The 22,302-nt window shown below is 35.0% G+C and overlaps 2 protein-coding genes across 3 annotated transcripts; one reads left to right on the top strand and one right to left on the bottom strand.

The window, feature by feature from the left end:
* Window positions 1-239: 239 nt before the first annotated feature.
* Window positions 240-10,543, bottom strand: LOC113068891 (alpha-enolase). 2 transcript variants are annotated; one of them, XM_026241803.1, is made up of 12 exons: window positions 10,388-10,543; window positions 8,374-8,468; window positions 6,256-6,351; window positions 5,596-5,654; window positions 4,868-4,937; window positions 4,560-4,693; window positions 3,924-4,146; window positions 2,619-2,816; window positions 1,708-1,909; window positions 1,493-1,601; window positions 1,339-1,397; window positions 240-726 (listed from the first exon to the last, which is right to left on the bottom strand). In XM_026241803.1, the coding sequence occupies exons 2-12, from the start codon at window positions 8,456-8,458 to the stop codon at window positions 663-665; spliced, it is 1,299 nt and encodes a 432-aa protein (XP_026097588.1). In that variant the 5' UTR covers window positions 8,459-8,468; window positions 10,388-10,543; the 3' UTR covers window positions 240-662. The 2 variants fall into 2 exon arrangements, with proteins under 2 accessions (XP_026097588.1, XP_026097587.1); XM_026241802.1 differs by lacking the exon at window positions 5,596-5,654 and adding an exon at window positions 5,293-5,351.
* Window positions 10,544-13,207: 2,664 nt separating this feature from the next.
* LOC113068890 (carbonic anhydrase 6-like) lies at window positions 13,208-20,145 on the top strand. Its single transcript, XM_026241801.1, has 9 exons — window positions 13,208-14,115; window positions 14,979-15,158; window positions 15,434-15,582; window positions 16,484-16,579; window positions 17,603-17,669; window positions 17,771-17,928; window positions 18,005-18,131; window positions 18,236-18,319; window positions 19,335-20,145. Exons 1-9 carry the CDS (start codon window positions 14,031-14,033, stop codon window positions 19,946-19,948), a joined length of 1,560 nt encoding a protein of 519 aa, XP_026097586.1. The 5' UTR covers window positions 13,208-14,030; the 3' UTR covers window positions 19,949-20,145.
* Window positions 20,146-22,302: the final 2,157 nt, after the last annotated feature.

The raw sequence follows: 22,302 nt of genomic DNA, 5'->3' as shown, positions 1-22,302 counted from the left end.
CACTATTACTGTGTGTTAAGTAGATAAATATAAGCCTCACCCACTGATGATGTAAATGCATAATTATATATATATATATATATATATATATATATATATATATATATATATATATATATATATATATATATATAGACACACACACACATACATATATATATATATATATATATATATATATATATATATTGGCAAATTACAAAGTAGATAAATATATAATATAAGCTTTACCCACACGCTTCTATTTTAATAGGGATCATTTATTTGTTATGCCACGCATATAGAACTAACACTTCTCAAAAGCAACACAATGCACATACTCAGGCTGCACACCGCAGCACAGTGAACAGCTTTAGTTCTTTGCTAAAATACTCTGTGGAGCACCAGAATCACTACAACTCACAAGAAGCTAAACAAAGCTTTCTCACACAAAACAGAGACACAATAAAGGACTGATGCTATTTGGAAAGCAAAGCATAGATGTGGATGGGGACAAGGGCTATCATGGAGAGCAGTATTCTGTGCTATTGACTACAGATCTGGACCTTTGAATTCACTGCGTTTCCATCTATTCTCCATTCTACAGGAGCTGGCATTGTGTGGCTTTATGTGTGGGAGAGTAAGCACAATGAACACACTAAGACTGAAGACGGGCCGCCACTTCAGATGGGCCTCCTGAAGTTCTGGCCAGCGAAACGAGCCTTGTCTCCAAGCTCCTCCTCAATCCTGCAGACGTCAAACAATGTCAAAATCAATCTGGGAATTTCACTCACTTTAAACAACTTAAGACATGCAGACTGGTACTTAATGTTATTTATTAGAGATGTAAGGATTAGCAAAAAGAAACTATGCAGGAAAAATAAATCATGGATCTCTTCAGTTTTTAAATGAACAAGAAATACTGAACCATTTAACAGTTTGAGGTTGGTAGGATTTATTTCTTATTCTCACTAGGTTTTCATTTATTTGTAAAAAAAAATAAAAAATACAGCAGTAAAAAAACAATAAAAACATGTGAAAAATGATAACAATTTATAGTAATTTTTCTATTTGCACGGGAAACATTTATTACTATCAATGCTGAAAATGTTATGCTATTTGATATTTTTGTGGAAAACCTGAATAAAGTTCAAAAGAACAGCATTTATTTGCAATTAAATTTAAGATTATAATTTGTCTCTACTTTTGATCAATTTAATGAATAGTTGTTGAATAAAAGTATTAATTTCTTTAAAAAAATATTTGACTGCGTAATGCAACTATTGACCAATCAGAATAAACTATTCCAGGCAAAGAGCTTGTATAAAAATGTAATGATGTACAAATGCAAGCGCTCACCTCAGCAGCTGATTGTACTTGGCCAGGCGCTCAGACCGGCAGGGAGCACCAGTCTTGATCTGAGAGAGAGAGAGAAAAAAAGGCAGTTTACTTTGCAATTCCCTACACAGCATTGGCCAGCCTTGGATAAGACGGTGCTTGGCAAGCTTTATACCTGGCCAGTGCAGAGTCCGACCACAAGGTCAGCGATGAAGGTGTCCTCTGTCTCTCCAGAACGATGGCTGACCATCACACCCCATCCATTAGACTGGGCCATCTTACAGCTAAACAAAGGAAGACACATTACATAAAAAAAAAAAAAACACAATAACCTAAACTTTAGTTGTAAAAATATCCACATCCACAGTGCGAGACATCAGAAATACGTACGCCTGAAGGGACTCGGTGACGGATCCGATCTGGTTGACTTTGAGCAGCAGGCAGTTGCAGGCCTTGTCAGACACAGCTTTAGCGATGCGCTTGGGGTTGGTCACCGTGAGGTCATCACCCACCACCTGGATGTCAGTGCTGGCAGTGAAGTTGCTCCAGGCCTCCCAGTCATCCTGGTCAAATGGATCCTCAATGGAGACCACTGAGGAGCAAAAGATGGAACTTTATTGATTTGAACTGCAGTTAAAGGAGTTCAGATCTATCTATCTATCTATCTATCTATCTATCTATCTATCTATCTATCTATCGTTTTAATAAAGGATTGTTACATAGCAAAAATGCTAAAGGTGCTAATTTAAATGCTAAATGTAAAATAACTATTATCTATTTGAATATATTTAAAAAATTAATTTATTCCCGTGATGGCAACGCTGAATTTTCAACAGTCATTACTCCAGTCTTCAGTGTCCTTATAATGTTCCTTCTGTAAGTCTGGAGAACTGCTGACTGGCCTCTCGGGGGTTAAATGACCCCTGTTAAAACTCTCACCCCCAGAGCAGGGTTTCACTCACTGCTGGATCTCTTCAAATACCTCTGCCTATTTTTGGTGATCTAAAGATACCCAAAAGACACGAGGGAAGAACTTGTGTTCGGGTAAAGACACTTAGATAAGGATACGCATTTTGGTAACATTTTACAATAAGGTTTAACACCAGTTCCTGCACTAGATTATTATTATTACTAAAATTACTATTAATTACATTTGTTTCATGTTTATATAATCACATAATTTGTCTACATAGATACTCTGACTTCAGATTCGCACTAAGCAGTTGTCACCGGTCGTCTGAGGACTGTAGTAGTGTATCAGACTCTCACATACAGTGACACTAAAGATCAGGGACACTGACCAGGATAATCTTTGACGAAGCTCTTGTAGATGTCAGCCAGCTGGTCAGGGCTGATATAACGGCTGGGGTCATCAGGTGATTTGAAGTCCAGGTCGTACTTGCCATCCTTGTAGAACTCAGAGGCGGCCACGTCCATGCCGATCACAATCTTGTCAGTGTAGCCGGCTTTGCCAATGGCATTCTTCAGCAGCTCCAGAGCTGAAAAACATATGAAGTTGATGCATCTTTTTTCTTTTCTTTTTTTTTTTTTTTTTTTACATAAGGCTTTTTGGATAAAATGTATATAGGTAAAGTATATGTTTTAGGTTTCACTTACATTTTTTTTACACTATTAAATCTTACCCTTGCCTTCACTAGTTTATTTTAATGGTTCTGCAGTCTGACTAATGCAGTATTTAATATCCAAACATTCAATGCCGAATGTTAACTTCCCAAAAGTCTTTCATATCAAATGCCCCAAACAGCTGTAATTACTCATAACAAACCATTAATATTTCTGCAGTTTATATTAGCTACAGCCAAATAATCAGTTCAGGCATTGATTTGTACTTTGTTTGAACATAAATGCATCTTGAAAATATATATTTCATGGTGCTATGCTTATTAGACGTAAGCTTTTAACCTACATCAACTAAATTAATTGTAAAAATAACAAATAATATGGGTAAAGAACAGGATAAATATTTAGACATACACAGAATAAGTAATCCAATTAGATGTGAAGGTCTCTACATTATTTTTCTCTGAAATAGGCTGATGTTATGGCTGTGATTGCAGGCAACACTAAGGTCATGCGCATTCCCAGAATTCACCAGAGAGTTGGCCTCAGCTGCAGAACTTCACTAGCTTCAATTCAATTATACCAATGCAGCAGATCTTCAAATGAAAACCATTTGTTTTTTGATTGAAATTAGTTTTGAAGGACTGAGCAAGTTTTGGTAATGATTCATAGTAACTCAAAAATTTTGTTGTTCAGTGGACATGTTTGTAAACCCAGTTATCTATGATCAAGATAACTATAATCAATAACTCCTTTAGTTATCTCAAGTGTTGTCTCTATATATTTTACCATATTGCTTTATTAGCGCTTATCACTTGTTTGCTTACCAGTGGCTAAAAAATGTATTTGGTTATGAATGTAAATCATTTCTAAGATCAAACGGATAGTTTACATTTAATTCCCAAAGTATGTTTTACCGTGAATATGTTTTATATTTATGGTGGCATTACTGTGGTATTTACATTCTTAAAAATCTGAGGCAGATCTACATCTAGACCTGTTATCACACAGCTCCAGACTCTCACCTTCTTTGTTCTCAAGGATGTTGGGAGCGAAGCCACCTTCATCGCCCACATTGGTGGCATCTTGGCCGTACTTCTGCTTAATGACGTTCTTCAGGTTGTGATAAACTTCAGCACCAATGCGCATGGCCTCTTTGAAGCTGCTAGCACCGACAGGCAGGATCATGAACTCCTGCATGGCCAGCTTGTTTCCAGCGTGGGAGCCGCCGTTGATAACGTTGAAGGCCTTTGAAAACAGACACTCTATTTATAGTGCGTCATAGTCTGCATCTTTCAGTAATGTTGGTTTATGTCATTGGGCATTTATTCCAGACAGAGATGCAGGTAAGTGTGCAGCAATTGTGGCTGACTTTAGCTTATAATATTTATAATAATTTTTTTTATGATTTCAACTTGTACTGAGCGCACAAATAGTTCTGATGTATTCAATCACATGACTTGTTCAGGGCAAGTCACATTCATTTTTAGATGCACAGCTAAGAACTGATTTAGTAAATGTGTTTGGATTTTGCTTTATTTACAGAATAAACAAATATATGGCAAAATTTGCATCATATAGGTGGATGGAAACCAGTTAAACATTATAATGTACATCAGTAAAGACTGATAATTATTCAGGTTATTATTGTGAGCACGTACAGGGACAGGGAGGATGACTTCTGGGTTGCCAGCGAGGTCTGCGATGTGGCGGTAGAGGGGGACGCCCTTCTCTGCAGCACCAGCCTTGCACACGGCCAGGGAAACGCCCAGGATGGCATTGGCACCAAACTTTGCTGCGAATTCGAGGGAGCACATTCATTAAAATAATGGATGCGTATTTAAGAGTGTTTATAAGCCGGCGTGAAGAGCTGTGAAAAATTACACTTTCATAACGTGAATAAATTCTGTTCTGGCAACCGAAGGAATTATAACTATAATGAAACACTTAATCATATTAATATGCTTACACTTGTTTTCAGTGCCATCCATATCAAGCATCAGTTTATCAATCTTCTCCTGGTCCAAGACGGACACGTTCTGTTTAAGCAGAAAAGATAGATTACTGGCAACATCAATCATAATTCAAGGAGTTTGACATTCACACAAACTTCTTTTAGCATAGAACAAATGCAACATTACAGCATTCACAGCATTGTGAGATTAGTGGGAGGTTTTTATCTTTAGAATTATCTTTAGAGATGACAAAACGCTATTTTTTTTATTCCAGAGGTTAGTTAATATTCACCACAAGACACTTACCACTTATAATCATGGCTCTGAACTTATCTAATTCTCTCAGATAATCTTTCAGTGCCTCTTTTATATATTATGAATAACCACAACTCATCGACAGTATACATTATCATGTTAGTCAAAGAACAAATATTCCTACCTGGCTAACCAGAGCAGGTGCAATTGATTTATTGATATGCTCAACAGCTTTTGAGACACCTGCAGGAACACAAGCAGACCATCACTGACCCAGGCCAAGGAGTGGATGAACATGCAGAGCAGACATGACTAGATGATCACAGAGCAGATAGCTGCTTTACTGTCAATGAGAACGTCTGTGATCATCTACAAATACCTGCCGGGGTTAGTCGGCAAAGCAAACTCAAAAAAGGCTCATGCTGCTTCTGTGCTTTATCAAAAGGGGTTAAGTTCCTCACTTCAGTTAATACACACGCTAATTTACCTGATTACACAAAGCAGGGGCCAAGAACTCATTTACATATTTAACAGCTCTTTTCACCCCTGACAGAGGAGAAAAGATGGCAGAAGAAAGAGAGGATGAGAGGAGAAAAGAAACAGTGAGGTGTAGATGATACCCTTGAAAAAAAAAACTGAGGAAATGATGGATGTCACAGAAATTAAGAAATGAAGGTTTAAAGATAAATAAATGCAGTATATTCTTAATTTCATTCAGATTTTTTCTGGATGTTATTATGAAGTATGAAATATACATGATATTATGTATATTTGTAAAACATTACAAATCGAGCATGATACAAAATGAGTTTTCACATAGAAAATGTTATTTTATTTTTATACGCTACTGTTAAAAGGTTTGTGGTCAGTAAGAGTTTATTTAACATTTCTGAAAGAAGTCTATGCTTTTTGTTTGATCAATAACACAATAAAACAGTACTGTGAAATATTATTACACTTTAAAAATAATAATAATTTTAAGCAAAGCTGATTTTTCAGCAGCCATTAGAAATCATTCCAATGAATATTAATATACTCAAGAAACTTTTCTTCAAGATCCTTTGATGAAAATACAATAAAAACACTTTTGAATAATCTAATGGGTCCTTGTTGAATAAAACTATTCTTATATCTCTGAAATACAAACCTTTGCCCAGATAACGTGTCTTGTCATTGTCACGGAGTTCAAGGGCTTCATAGATGCCAGTGGAAGCGCCGCTGGGCACTGCAGCTCTGAAGAGACCTGTTGAACAATAAATACATGGAAACCTGTGAATGGTTATTAATAATTTACAAACAACCCTGCCTAGATTTGCAGAAATCTGTCTCCAGAATTTCCTTCTAGAACCACTGACGTCACAGCTGGTCTACCATATGAGGAATGGTTGGACACAAATCCTTAATGCAAAAACATTACGCAACAGAATCACAAAGAAAAAAAAAAGATCTCATACCACATGTCAGTCTATGCTATATCATATCTTTAAAGAAAAAATAATCGATTGATTAAACAATTGACAAGCATGGTACCTCAAGGCATTTTTTAATCACCCAAACTCGTGTTAAAAAGTGAGGTTAAGGGGGTTTCCTCTAGTGATGTAACCTCCTGAGAGAAAGGGACACCCCCTGATTAAGGCGGCACACATGCACTACAAGATGGCATATTTTGACTCAGATTGTGGCAAATCTGCACATGCATATTCAATCAGCTCAGCATAAGTCGGTTGCCAGAGCGTGAAGTTGAAAACGGATTTAAAGCTTAACCAGAAACACATCAACTCTTACATAATAAGTCTGTACCTAACCAATCATTTCCACCAATCCAAACCTATACAACAGGCAATAATGCCTAGTTTTGATCTTTGTTACATATCTGTGTTAATACATCACAGACTGATCCAATCATTTATATTAATTGTTTTGCAAATCTAATTAATCAAAATCTTAGAAATTGTGGACTAGTTAGAAGTTAAGCTGTATTTTTCCAGTCCTCATACTAATCAAAACACATCCATTACGCTGCGCTCAAGTACACACAGACACATTAGGTTTGGTTGAGTTGTCTCCATTTGTTTTCATACATCTGGGACTGAGCGGAAAAGTACAAGAACATCAGCAGAAGATGAATAAACTTTCTACATATAAAACAATCCCTATAAAACCCCCCGCATTCATCACCTTCAAAGACGAACCTGGCAAAGTAAGCCAACTCCCTCTCTGTTCAATACAATCTGGCAGAAGAGATATTCTACATATATGTTCTCTTGCCAGCCTCAATCTTTCAAAATTGTCTTTCACTAAACATAATTAAAATTCTGGGCATGTGTTAGAGGACAAGGCACCGCCTTGGGGAAAGGACAAAAAGTTACAAAATCAAGTATATGCTTTTAAGCATTGTTGCAAATGATCAAAACATTACTATGAGATCCGATTAGGCAACAAGTCTGTTGTGGTTCAATTTAAAATAACTGTGTTTTTATTTTATTATATTTTAAATTATTATAAATAAGTTTTAAATATTATAATGTAGCCTATTTTAAAATATAATTTATTCCTGTGATGACAGAGCTTAATTTTCAGCAGGAAATAAAACTGTTGTGCTGCTTAATACAACTTAATATAATCATAATAATTTTTTGTGATGAATAGAAAGTAACAAAAAAAACTTTACTCTCACTTTTGATTAATTTAATACTTTCTTTCTGAATAAAAGTATTCATTTATTTAAATTATAATAATAAACATAATAAAAATCTTTCTGATCCCAAACTTGAATAGAATTACTTTCTGTGTTCATGTGCAAAGCACCACACTATAGCATTGCAATCCAAGTGGTATGCATTACTTCAGCTATTTATAACCACCTACCACCTGATATGTCGACTATATGCTATTGGACACCAACATGAGGGCCTGAATAAGCAGAGAGCAGCTCAGAAGCTCACCCATGTGAAAACTGCCACAGCATTTAGACTGTACGCCCCAATAACACCACACACAAGGTCAATTACTGTCGCTTTGTATTGATCTTCAACTTGTAATGGACTGCTCTGCGGTTGAAGAGACAGTGGTGATGGACCATGCTTTTTATCTATAAAATGGACCCATTTTTGTATTTGCTGGCACATTACAAAATGGATTAAGCTTCCTGAAAGAATCATCAGATCAGTATACATATATGTGATTCTCTTTTTTAGTATTAAAAAAATCTGAAGTGTTATTAAGTGTTAAATTGTGAAGAATTGCAATTTTTAGCATTACATACCTTTCTTGGTGTACAGATCAACCTCCACAGTGGGGTTTCCACGGGAGTCAAAGATTTCACGAGCGTGGATCTTCAGGATGGACATGTTGCAGTTTCTGAAAAAAAAAAAAAAACTGGAGCTGACAAACATATCAGACAGCCACAAAATAACACTTATGGTTAAAGATGTACAATGTATTGGTATCATATCAGTTATTGGTCTATTTATTTCATTTTTATTTTATTTATACATCTACATCGACCAAATATGGAAAATGTAACTGTTACAGCATATTTACTTTGTTTTTACATTTACATTATATTAAGCCTTAAACACTAATATAACTTTTTTATGAACACATTAGCAAATCTCAATATAAATATGAATATTTTATTTATAATGTGGTGATGTATAAACTCGCATCACGGTTTTCAGTATTTTATGGTGAGTTAATTCAGACAAAATATAACTTTAGTATTTTCAACGAATAAAACTTATTTAAAACAATTTTTTATATAAAAATAGTAAAATAATTATGCTTTATAAGAAATGGAAATATAAATTTAACTTCTAGTCATAGCTAGTCCCACTGAAGGCCTTGTGGTGATTTCCCCATTAGGAAATGACTCAACTATTCCAAAGTGAGTCAAAGATCAGGAAGGTTCTACACTTTTTCACCACATTTCATCAGAATCAACTCTTTATATGATCTGGAGTTTCAGTTCATGCAGTCACCAAAGGACTAACAAGTTCAAAGTGAGTAAACCACCCCATTCTGACAGTCGACATGAGTAACAGGCACCAGAAGTTGAGAACAAACTAACTTTATGACTTTTTCAAGTGCCTATTTCCCACTCCAGCCAAGAAAAGCTGAGCCTTTCGGCTGTCAGCACCTGTTCGGCTAAAAATGCAGCTGTACAGAACATTTAAAACATGTAATGACACTCAAATCCTCTAGCATTATGCTTGTGAAGGTTTGAATGCTTTTGCATTTGAAGACACTATTCATCTCTCAAATGAATGAATTCCTTGCCATTCTTTAAAATAATTTGTTTGCTTAAGCTCTTGTGTAAGGAAACAATTCTTTGCACATAAAGACAAAAATTAATATCTCAAAAAACTATTTTTTTCATCATCAGATTAAGAAAAAATGGTAGCACTTTATTTTACAGTCCTGTTCCCCATGTACATACTATGTACTTATTATAACTATAATAACTCTGTAATAACTAGGTACTAACCCTGAACCTACCCCTAAACCTAACCCTTGTAGTTACCTTGTATTACTAGAACTTTCTTAGATAAATACACTGTAAGTACACTATAAGTACATGTAAGTACACGTACTGTAAAATAAAGTGCAACCGAAAAAACTTTCACATGAATATCACAAGACCAATTTCCCTTATCTTTATCATTTCCTGCCCTGTCAACATAATGTTTTAACATATAAAACCAACAAAAAAACACATACACTTCATTTGGACCAATGGAAAATCCTGTAGCCTTAAATGTCTGTGGAAACTTCCCACTGGCCACAACACAGTGGGTTGGGTTAACTGAGACAGACAGTAACAAGTGACTGGCCTTCAGTCTGCAGTGCACAGAGAAAATGTTGCTCTAAATTGTAACAGATTTATATCGAGAATTACATTTAAATGAGCTTCAAATTCAAGATTTTAAATATCTGTGATGACCATCAAAAAAGGTTTGTTGATAATAATATATGTCACACTAATAATTAAATTTAATTCTAAAATAAATCTATTGCAACGTTTAAAAGCTACAAAATAAACAATATAACGTATCCAGTTACATATCTTTCCAATCTCATTAATGTTGCAGTGTTGAGATAATAGTAACCGAATACTCCGATTTTAGAGGACGTCATCGCACGACAGCATCACCTTCATCAGTATTGCATAACTCGCTCGAACATCACGACCCCTGATTTAGCACATCTTATTATTCATGACAAACGTTTTTAACTGTTAAAATATTATAGCTAAAACACACACCCTGCATTCGCCTTACCGTTTCTGGTCTAGACGGCGCAAGGGAAGTCAAGAGCTGACCGTGGTGCAGAGAGCAGAGAAGACAGAAGCTGTTGCTGTGGCGCAGTTAAGTGTAGGGCATCAGGATTCAGGAAGGAAGCGGTCAGCGCGAGCGCGCTTCTCGTGCCGTGATTGGTCAGTCGCGACTCACGCGGTACGCGAATGAGTTTGCATGGCAGAACGCACGTTTTCAACCGGCGAGACTCCGCCTTCGACAGAGATGCGGAAATTATAATTCACTGACTAAAAGCATTTATTTATTTTAATTCAAGGTTGTTAATGACATGTTGTTGACATTATCTGGAACTTTATTAGTGTATCTTGTGTTCAAAGCTTTTTGACTCTAATATTTTCGCGTTTTATGCTGGAAACTGGTGCATTGTGGAGTACGTGCAAAGCATCACCTACTACCAGTGATGAGTCACAGTGAGTGTGCACACGAGTGAACGGATACTGATTGGACATGGCAGCTTTTATGTCATTCTAAACTCAGTTTACACTGTGATTTATAAAATTATGTACATTCGATTGCACACTGGCTTCAAAGGGTTTATTGTTATAATATTTAAAAATATGATGACAATCCCTTGTCAAAAATGTTTATAAACATATATATTCATTCACACTTAACTTTTTTTAAATGATACTTAAATTAATTTGATAGATGAGAGCTTTATGTTCCTTTTTATTTTATATAGCTTTTACAGAGTCAATGCGTTAATTTTTATAAAATAGAAAATCAAGTTTTTTTAGAAGTGTATTTAGATGGTTATGTTTTATTCTGGGAATTCAATAGCACACAACAATATATGCAAATGGGAACAATATGAAAGCATTATGATTTATTGTACCAAATATATTCTCAATGACACATCTCTAACGCAAACGATGGTCCAAGTGATGCTGTGCGCGTTCTCGCCTCGACTATGGCAGCCTCCCTCACTGAATGACCTTGAGCAAGAATGCAAGATTACTAGTACGCCATCTGATGGCTGCTCATAGTACTTCCAAAATATTTCCTCCAAGTCCTCAGACATGCGGTAGGCTGTATCGTTCGTGAGCTTCGTGGTTATGAAATACAATGGCGTTATAATATATATATGCATCAAAAGTTTATTTGTTTGTATTTGTCTTTGCAGAAATATACTACTATAGAGATTTCCTGACAACATATATGCTGTTCAAAAATGTGTTGGTTGTATTTATTTGATTTAAAACACATTAAAACAGTAATTCTGTTAAATATTACTGATGGACAAAATACCCGATATATTTTTATATACTTTAGTATGCAATTTATTCTTGTGATGGCAAAGCAAAATTTTCAGCAACCAGTCTTCAGTGTCACGTGGTCCTTCATAAATCATTCTAATATGTTGATTTGGTGCTTACAAAACATTTATCAAAGTTGTGCAGTGCCATATTAATGGTGAATGCTTAATATTTTGTCAAAAGCTTTGATATCATTTTTTAGGATTCTTTGACAAGGAGAAAGTTCAAAAGCATTTATTTAAAATGTAAACGTTTGATAAGTTGATGCATCACTGCTGAGCAAAAGTATTAATTTCTTGTGGAGTATTATAAAAGTATTATAAAATCTTGTGGAGATTCATACTGTTACTATAGATTGACTTAGTGTTCTTAAACTGAATATACATGGGGCAAATTTTCGAGCAATGTTGCTTGGGCACATTCCCATTGAGAATGGGTAACAAATTCTGATACTTTATATCAGTCGTGGGACCTGGGTTGCCCAAAGTTGCCCAGCAACATTACTCAAAAAGTTGCCCTGTGTATCATCAGCCACTGACTGAGCAATAATGTTCAATAGTATTTAACCAGTTCTCTTCTTTCACTGAGGTACAGTGAAATATGGTTTTCATGTGAAATCACTGAAGACTGACAAGGCTTGAGGCAATTAGAAAAAAAATCTGCTGTCTTGTTAGTGCTGAAAAATACAGAAAAATAGTAATTTCTAAATTCTCAATCAACCCACAAATCACACGGTCCTAGACAATTAAAATTTGTACAAGAATATTAACCTCTAACTGTACCAGTTTTTGTCTTTGAATGATAGCACACTATGTTCTTACCTTTACGTCCTACGTTCTTACGTACCTTTATCCTTCCGTGTACCTTTATCCTTCCATGTACCCTTATTTTCCTGTACTGCGTACCCTTGCAGGATTTATATATTTGGATGAATGTTATATGTAGTCATTTTAATTTAGGAACTGTCATCCTTGATGTCATGTTTAATGTATAATATCCATAGAATCAACGTCAGATTAAGATCTTGACAAAGACATTCCCATCACAGCAGTGCCATTGTTAGATTTGTCCTCCTCATATCACTCTGAATTTAGGTAAAAGGTACATCTTGATCACAACATGTTTTCCCTCAATGCAACTGCACTGTTATTATGCTTTTTGCAAACTCCAGACATGTTTTCACAGAGTTCTGTGAGTAATGGATAGTAGTGCTGTGCACAGCACTTGCCTTGACTAACTGGAACACCTTTACTTCATTATCAGCTACTAAACTCTAAGTGACATTGACCTCTGTGGTTTCTCTCTCCAGGCTCCTTCACTCCGATTCCCTCCTTTAAGCATTGGCTTTTTATTTACATTTTTTTTTTTTTTGTTTAGAATTCACAAACAGCATATTCCATTGTTACTAACCAATAGCTTTAGTATTTTGTAATAAAAATTTCCATTGTAAGATTTATAATATATATATTTTTTTACTGCATTTTATCTTCTGTTATCCCTCAGTTTCTCCATTAAATTTTCCACTCCCTTGGCACAGCTTGTAAAAACATGTCGTGACAGCTATCATAACTGTCAGTAGTGTGTGTTGAACATCTTTGTTTGTGATTAAAACATGAGACATAAGACAGGTGTTTTATTTAGCCAGCAATTTGACAAACAATTGACAAGACTGTTTGCTACCAGGTAACATGTTGTTGGTTTTCCCTTCTCTAGAAAAGAGAAAAGGTTCTCCCTAAGTCCACTATCATCTCCACTGTTTTGAGCATGTTCAGCTCCAGGTTGTTAAGACCGCAGTCATCATTTAATGTAATTATTTGGAACATGGTTTATTTATTAACAACAAGTTACCTGTTTCAAATGACTTCCTGAAGTGTGTTTATAGTGTCCTTTCTAATCACTCAGACACTGACGTTTTGTCTCAGTACCAGCAACATGTCAGAAGTGCGCACGAGAAAGTGCCAGTACGCTAAAGACTAAAATACTCAAGTGTCGGTTCTGTGTACCGGTGGTGCGTACCGGCCCACTTCAAGCACTGGTTTAGATATTAAAAGTACAGCTATAGAAAAGCAAATTCTATATAAATTCAAATATCATTTTAAAAAGGTGCACCCTTAAGGTAAACATGAAAAAGAAAAAAAGAGAAACCACTGAACAAAACTAGACTGACCAGTTGGTGAATCCTGAGAACTACAGATGCTTCAAACATTTATTTGCCGATACGTCAAAGCTTCTCTAAATGACCATGTTACTACACGCCTTTGGCATTCTGGGTGTCACTCTGCACCTCTTTACAATCCTGTGAACGAGACTGTTAGAGCATACATCACACGCAGAGTCTGTGCACGCTGAGCATGGAGCTGTTTGTAGTCCTGTTATACACCGGATTGGTGAATTTCGTATCAGCTGGAATAGATGGACAGAAATGGACATATTCAGGCAAGTGCATCCTTATTATTATTATTATTATTATTATATACAAATATTCATACCATTAATCTTGAGAGTTCTGATGCGCGCGTAATAAGTTTGTAAGGCAATGTTCGATAACTTACGTTTACAGTAAATTTTTATATTAGACATTTAGCCTTTTTATATCGTTTCGCTGCTGTCTGTGTAACTGTAGCAGTTGTAGGCTAAAAAGTCACATTTTTAAGTCAATCTGTCAAATAACAATGAATTGCGTAGTTCTACGAGAGCCTAGCCTGGTTCTCATCACAGAAGAAAAATGTTGCATATAGGTTAGGCTACCTACACAAATAGCCTATTAAAAGAAGACTGAGGATAGTAAAAAGAAAAAGATAAATATCTAAGACAAATAGGCCTATGGCTAAATTAAACAGTCTATCCACTGGTTGAATTTAAAGATTTTCAGTTGATTTTTACTTGTTAAAATTAAATTGTAATTAATTAAAATTGTATGTATTTATTAATTACTTTATTTATTTATTTTGGTAGACTAAATTGAAAGGTCATTTTTGGGTGCAACCTGTCATAGTTGTACCTTGGTTTAAAAAAAATAAAAAATAGGTTAATAGGCATGGTAACCACAATTATCAATGGTTTTGCTACACTAACCATAGTTTAACTGTATTTGCAATAAAGCTATGCTTAGACAAATGATCAATATGCAAAAAAAAAAAAAAAAAAAAAAAAAAAAAAAATCACTGAAATATTTCCAATCCTAGTTGAAGCGCTGTGCACATATAAGCGATGGTGCTGCACATATAATCGACTGCGGTTATAGTGTATACGTGAAATGTGTCGCGCTCTGCTTAAATGCCTTTCATTGTTTTATACAGAAGGAGAAGTGGACCAGAAGCACTGGGCAGAAAAGTTTCCCGAGTGCGGCGGCGACCAGCAGTCTCCCATTGACATACAGCGGCGCAAAGTGCGCTACAATCCGGGAATGCTGCAGCTCGAGCTGACGGGATATGACGAAATGCGCGGCAACTTTCGCATGACCAACAATGGACACTCTGGTATGGATTCTTATATTAGAACCATTTCAAATCAATGGACAATTCTTAATTGTTATTATTTTCTAGCTAATATAAACTGCCTAAAATTGTAATGTCGAACTGTTATTTTAAATTTGTCGCCTTCTCGTGTCAAAAAGTGGCCAAAAATGTATCTATTTCGTCCCTTAACATTAAATGCTTCCTAAAGGCTACTTCTCACTACTTGAGTCCATGTAATATTAACAGGATAGATTAACTTTTAGAATGTAGTCAACAATCTTGTTTGTGTTTGACAGTGGAAATAAATCTGCCACAGACTATGAAGATTACCAAGGGGTTTCCAGACCACTACACTGCTGTCCAAATGCATCTGCACTGGGGAGGCTGGGATTTAGAGGAAAGTGGATCAGAGCACACAGTGGATGGCATCCGCTACATGGCAGAAGTATTTACAGAATTCATTTTAGCCCAACACATGAATGAATATACGTTTAGAGACATATCCTAGATATAAAAAGATATAAAGCAAGCAATGCTGTTAAAGCTGCAGTAGGTAACTTTTGTAAAAATATATTTTTTACATATTTGTTAAACCTGTCATTATGTCCTGACAGTAGAATATGAGACAGATAATCTGTGAAAAAATCAAGCTCCTCTGGCTCCTCCCAGTGGTCCTATTGCCATTTGCAGAAACTCCATCGCTCCCGGTAAAAAATAACCAATCAGAGCTGCGGTCTGTAACTTTGTTTGTGTTCAAAATGTAGAAAAATGTATATAATAAGCGAGTACACCATGAATCCATTTTTTAAACCGTGTTTTTTAGCTTGTCCTGAATCACTAGGGTGCACCTATAATAAGTGTTTATATTCGGACTATTTTAGATTGCTTCGGGGGTACCGCGGCGGAGTAACCCAGTACCTTTGTGATTCTTAGACATAAACAGAGAGAAGTAGTTCCGGCTACAATGTTCTTCCGCAAAATGCAAGCAGTTCTGTTTATTAACCGCTAGAGCGTCAAAAGTTACCTACCGCAGCTTTAAGGGATTGTTTTCTTCATTGACTATGGTTGAAGGCTTATCCGTTCAAGTGATGCTGGACACGTGCCTGAAAGCTTAGTACATTATGTCAGGTTCTATTTTAGACAAATATGTAGTTATCATTGTTCTGTTATAAATTGTATTGATTCATAATCAGCATTCCTGCATTTAAGTTGCTCAAGAGGGTTGAAAAAACTTTAATGTAGCAATACGGATGGACTTGTTTAACTCAACATATGATTTGAATTTAACATTACTCAATTTTAAGTGTAATTTCTGGCACCTTCCCGTTTGACTTCTTGTGTCACAGCTGCATGTTGTTCACTACAACTCTGATAAGTACAGCAGCTTCCACGAGGCCAAAGATAAACCAGATGGTCTTGCAGTTCTGGCCTTTTTTTATGAGGTAAGACTGGCTGTAAACATCTTGTTCATCCTGTTTGAAATTAGAATAATATTTGTATTTTTATGACTCTTAAAAAAACAATTATATATATATATATATATATATATATATATATATATATATATATATATATATATATATATATATATATATATAGTGGTGCAGTGCTGCCCTCTAATGGGAATAAGGGAAAGCAAATTATCTTCAAAGAACAAGAAAAATGCAAATGAAAATGGAAAATGCTAATTATTGTCTATGTGAATTTTTCTGAAAAGAGCTGGGATACATCAAATAACCAAAATGCACCAAATGCCCCCGCATTGCCTGAATCACATAGCATGAGTAAAGATAGACATCTGTATTCTCTGAACTAAATGGGTTAATTGATCAGACCGCTGTGTGGTGGCCTACTGCCTGACATTCTGTTCCCACAAGACTGTGTGCAGGTCACGAGCTCCCAGTGCCATTTGATGGGGGAGGTCATTGTTTTAGTAACACACCCACAGGCACTTTAATCTGCTGCATGATGAAGTGCAGTTGAAATGTCTTTTTTTGCAATTGCTTGGCTAATAACTGGGTTTTTATTATTGATCGCTAGTGTGTTCACAAAACCTCTGCACAATGTTTTATCTAAAAATTATTACACTTCAGTGTCTCGATCAACTTCACACAGACCTATAGTTATAGCTAGTAACATCATGCCACTAGTTTAATACCACTTTTAGTTTCAACTTACTGTTAAAAAAACAATATAAAACAATTTGTAATTTATTTTTAATAAATGTAGATTTTCTATTATATTTTTACAATAGCACTAAATGATAACAGTATCTATTTATCTATCTATCTATCTATCTATCTATCTATCTATCTATCTATCTATCTATCTACAGTGTCTATCTATATATTTAGCATATATATATTTTTGAAGTTCATTGATATATATATATATATATATATATATATATATATATATATATATATTCATTTACAGTATTTGATATACTGATACTTTGTGTTTAGGATGGTCATTTTGAGAACACGTACTACAGCGATTTCGTTTCAAACCTGGCAAACATCAAGTATGCAGGTAATGCAATTTAATTTTTTTTTCACAAAAATGTTTTATTCTGTGCTGCCTCGTATATCCACTTCTTTTCTGTATTTTTCTCTTTTTCTTTTTCTTTGCAGGTCAGGCTATGAATATCACTAACTTGAACGTACGCTCCATGCTTCCGGAAAACTTGAGTCACTTTTTCAGATATCAGGGCTCTCTCACCACACCGCCGTGCCATGAGAGCATTCTGTGGACTGTATTTGATACGCCCATCACACTCTCTCACAATCAGGTGCCTCTAAAAGTCCTCATGAAAAAGTTTTTTATCTTTTTTGCTTTCCTTTAACTTTTAATGTGGTGACCTTCAGATCCGAAAATTGGAGAGCACATTAATGGACCATGAAAATAAGACCCTGTGGAACGACTACCGCATAGCCCAGCCTCTGAATGAGAGAGTGGTGGAGTCCTCTTTCCTCCCACGCCTGAGCAAAGGAGGTTAGGGCAGAGCTTCATCCTTTCCAGCAGTTATGAAAAACGCTCTTTGTTAGGCCTGCAGTGCCTGAGCATGTTCTCCTTCTGTCCTCTTTTGTTTCTTGCAGGAATTTGCCGTCAGGAGGAAATTGAAGCCAAGCTGAAGAGGATTGAGAGCCTTATTGTGTCAATGGACAAAAAAATGGTTTCAGGTATAACTTTTCAAGAGAAATGTCATGATTACAGGGAAATCTTAAAAGGATAGCCCAAATTCTTGATGTCTTTAAGAAAAGTGTATGGGTTTCTTCTATTATTTGTAACAGAATGTAAGCTGCTTTTTCCATACAATGGAAGTAAATTGTGGCCAAAGTGGTTAAGCGAAATGTTTTAGTGGAAAGTGACTTAAATAGGAATTGTTCCTTACACAAACTACTGTATGGCTACAGGAACAGATTAATCTTTTTCTTTAAAAAAAAAAAAAAAAAAAAAAAAAAAAAATAATAATATATATATATATATATATATATATATATATATATATATATATATATATATATATATATATATATATATATATATATATATATATATATTACTTTTTTGGTTTTGTTATTTAGCTTTAGTTTTTTCTTTTTCAAATTTTTAATAATAGCCTATATATTTTTTTTTTAATTTCAGTAATTTTAGTATTTATTTCAATAAATTGCAAAAGCCAATTTATTTGATCTAATTTCAATTAATGGAAATATAAAAAAAATATTTTTGTTAGTTTTAGTTAAAATGTTCAAAGGTTTGGAATATAGTGTATGAGTCATGTGGACTGCTTTTATAATGTTTTATGGTATTTCATCCTTTTTGGAGCTGAACACAATCGGTTCCCATGCATATCATTGTATATAAAAGCAGCTCAGACATTCTGCATTCAAAGGAAAAAGACGTCATACAGGAGGGAGAGTAAATAACATAATTGTTATTTTTGAGTGAACTATCCCTTTAAATGTAATATGTGTAAATCTCAGTGTACACTGTTAAACAATCTCTAAATTAGAATTAGCTTTGACATTGATATTTGGTCTCTCAAGGACCATCATCTACAAGTACAGGTGAGTATTTTTTGCAGTGGGTGCAACTGTAGTTTTAGAACTGTAGACATTCAGATATACCATAAAAATTAATGTAACCAGCTGGGATTCTATTTATTGACTTACATCACCTTTCCTCCTTAAGGCCTGCAACATGTATCTCCACTGGTCCTCTACTTCCCAAAAAAGAATGTGGAGAGTTACGCCATGGTGGTGTTATCCCACCCCATGAACCTCCAATCCTTCACAGCCTGCATGAATGTCCGTATAATGCCCATACCAGACCTTACCGTGCTTTCTTACTCCACGGAACTTGACAATGAGCTCATGATCACTTTGGGCACTGAAGTGGGTCTCTGGATCGGAGATGAGTTTGTAAATTTACCATTCGAACACCAATCCAACAATTGGACAAACTACTGCTTTACCTGGGCATCACACACAGGAGGGGTTGAACTGTGGGTGAACGGACTGGTCGGGAAAGAGCGGTACATTCGGGCAGGATACACCATTCCAGCTGGAGGAAACCTAATTTTGGGAAAGGACCAGGATGGCCTTTTAGGGATCTCGGACAGTGATGCTTTTGTAGGGCACATGACCGATGTAAATGTGTGGGATTATGTGCTGACTGCAGCAGAGATTAAGGAGCAAATGTTGTGTGATAATGGCAAGGTGAAAGGGAATGTCCTGAGCTGGGCAATCACTCCGCTCAGTCTGTATGGAGGAGTTCAGCTGCAGACTGAGCAGGTTTGCCTCTGAGAGAGAAAGAGATTTTTTTCAAACAAACGTCAATATCAGCAATATTAGCTCTGCTAACTTGAACTTTCCCTGGGGAGTAACTGCAAGTAAGAAAGATAATCTATTTTAAATACAAGCATTTCAATGTATTTTTACCCAACTGAATACTGTGAATCATATCTGAAGAATTTCAATAAACATTTGCATTCTTAACCTTCTAAACAGTCGAAATCTATTCATGTATTCCAAATGCACTTTGTACATACTGTACTATGCCTTAAATATATATTATGAGCAAGTTTCTTATTTCTTAAAGAAAGAATTTCTTGATTTTACAAAAACACAAAAAATATTGTATTATTGCCTCTTAGAAATGGAATTAAGCAGTGAAGCACATTCATTAAAATATGTCACAAAATTATATATATATATATATATATATATATATATATATATATATATATATATATATATATATATCAATGTCATATGATGCAACAAACATGCAAAAAACATAAAACATACACAAGATATTATATAAAGGACCCTTAAGGTCAAAAAGTAATTCAAAGGATAAGTTTGAACTTTATGAAACAGCAATATTGTAAAATATGCAATGCAAATTATTATTAAGAATTGTAAATGCTTAAGAATATACACAATACTGTACTTCTTACTATAAAATATTCTTAGTTACAAGAAAAATATATTACATTTTACTTCATGATTACATCATTTGTCATTAAATTGAATCTAAATTGAAAATGTATCAAAAAACCATATGAAAATATCCATAAAAGTTATTACAATACATGCATTTTAAACCTGATTTAAAAAATAAAATAATAATTTATTGTAGAATCTTACTTGTCAAGACCCTAAATAAAGATGACAATGAAAAGGCAGACACTAAAAAATGTAAAGTGCATTAAAACAATTCAAAGGTCAAACGCAAGAACATGACCGGTGTAAACAGCCCTTTATCCATTAAGAAAAAATATGTTTTTGATTTTGTATTCACTGCTTTCCCCTCCAGTCTCTATGATCTCAGAGTCCCCAGCCTCCACCACAATGTCAACCTTGTTTCTCTGAGCAAAAAGCTTGCTGCTTTCCAGAAAGCTCCTGCTTTTGGTGATCACCCAGATGTATGAAAGTGTGGCAAGACAGATGAAGGCAAAAATTATGAAGTGATGATCATTTTTTGGGTGAACTATTTTTTTTTAATAACTTAACAAAAGCATCAACTGGTGCAAAACTGTGACTTTGTTTTGCGTTTGACCTCTAGAAAGGGGAAGACCCGGCCGAATGTGAAGTTTATGAGCCAGTGAACCGAGCCAATCACCATGTTCAGACATGTCAACTTTTTATAGACAGTGAGAAAAGAGATTCCATGAAACACTGTGCTGCTTTGACAATCCGTTAAACTGCCACTTTAAAGCACTTCTCCCATATTCACTCCAGGGTTTTAATGTAAGATCCCCAAAACTGCGGCATAAATCTATTGTCATTCCCCACCAAGGAATACAAGAAATGAAATGTATTCCTTAGGATGCAGCAAACCCCCCTGTGCATCTGCAATTGGTGTGATCTCACTTGGGCCAACAGCATGTTCGATGACGTAAACAATGACACAGGTGATGCTGACATAGGACATCCAGTCCAGTGTAGTCTGTTATTCTACCATTTATAGCCCTGCATTTCACACAGACCCAAGAGGCAAATTTGTCAGGCCAGCACATTCACTGCTCTAAAATGAAAATCTGTGCTGGGACTGATATTTTACAATGCCTATAACACCTGTCTGTCTGTAAACAAGAATTTACTACAAACATAATGGGCCACTTATTGGGTTAAAGCGAATCTGATTAGTCATAACCACCAGATCCAATATGAATCCTTATTGCTTGTATTAGGGGTCAAAAAAATTTAAAATCTGGTTGGTATACATATAAACTTTTAATTATTATGTTATGGTCGATAACCAATAAACAACTTACATTACATTAAAATATTACCCTGACATTGATTAGACAAAAAATCATAATTTTAATATAATATTTTGTCTTAATATACAATATAAATATATTACAAATAAAACACAAACATTTGAATTCTTTGTGCTTGTGTTAGGAATGGACAGAATTAAAATACTCGTCAACAGAAAAACCATTAATTATTATGTTATGGCCAATAATCAATAAATGACCTCTATTAAAATTTTACTATGACCTCATTCAAACAATAAAATTTGCATTTTATAATATTCTGTCTAAATAATGTCATAATCATATTAAAATATAATACACAATAATATTTTTTTAATTCATGAATTTAGGTATCACAACATTAAATGTCCAGCATACAAAATGGAAACT

Source organism: Carassius auratus, unplaced genomic scaffold (genome assembly GCF_003368295.1).
Source record: "Carassius auratus strain Wakin unplaced genomic scaffold, ASM336829v1 scaf_tig00000254, whole genome shotgun sequence".
In the NCBI taxonomy this organism is placed as follows: Eukaryota; Metazoa; Chordata; class Actinopteri; order Cypriniformes; family Cyprinidae; genus Carassius; species Carassius auratus.
The sequence above is the reverse complement of the archived record's forward strand: the minus strand, read 5'-3'. Positions and strand labels throughout refer to the sequence as shown.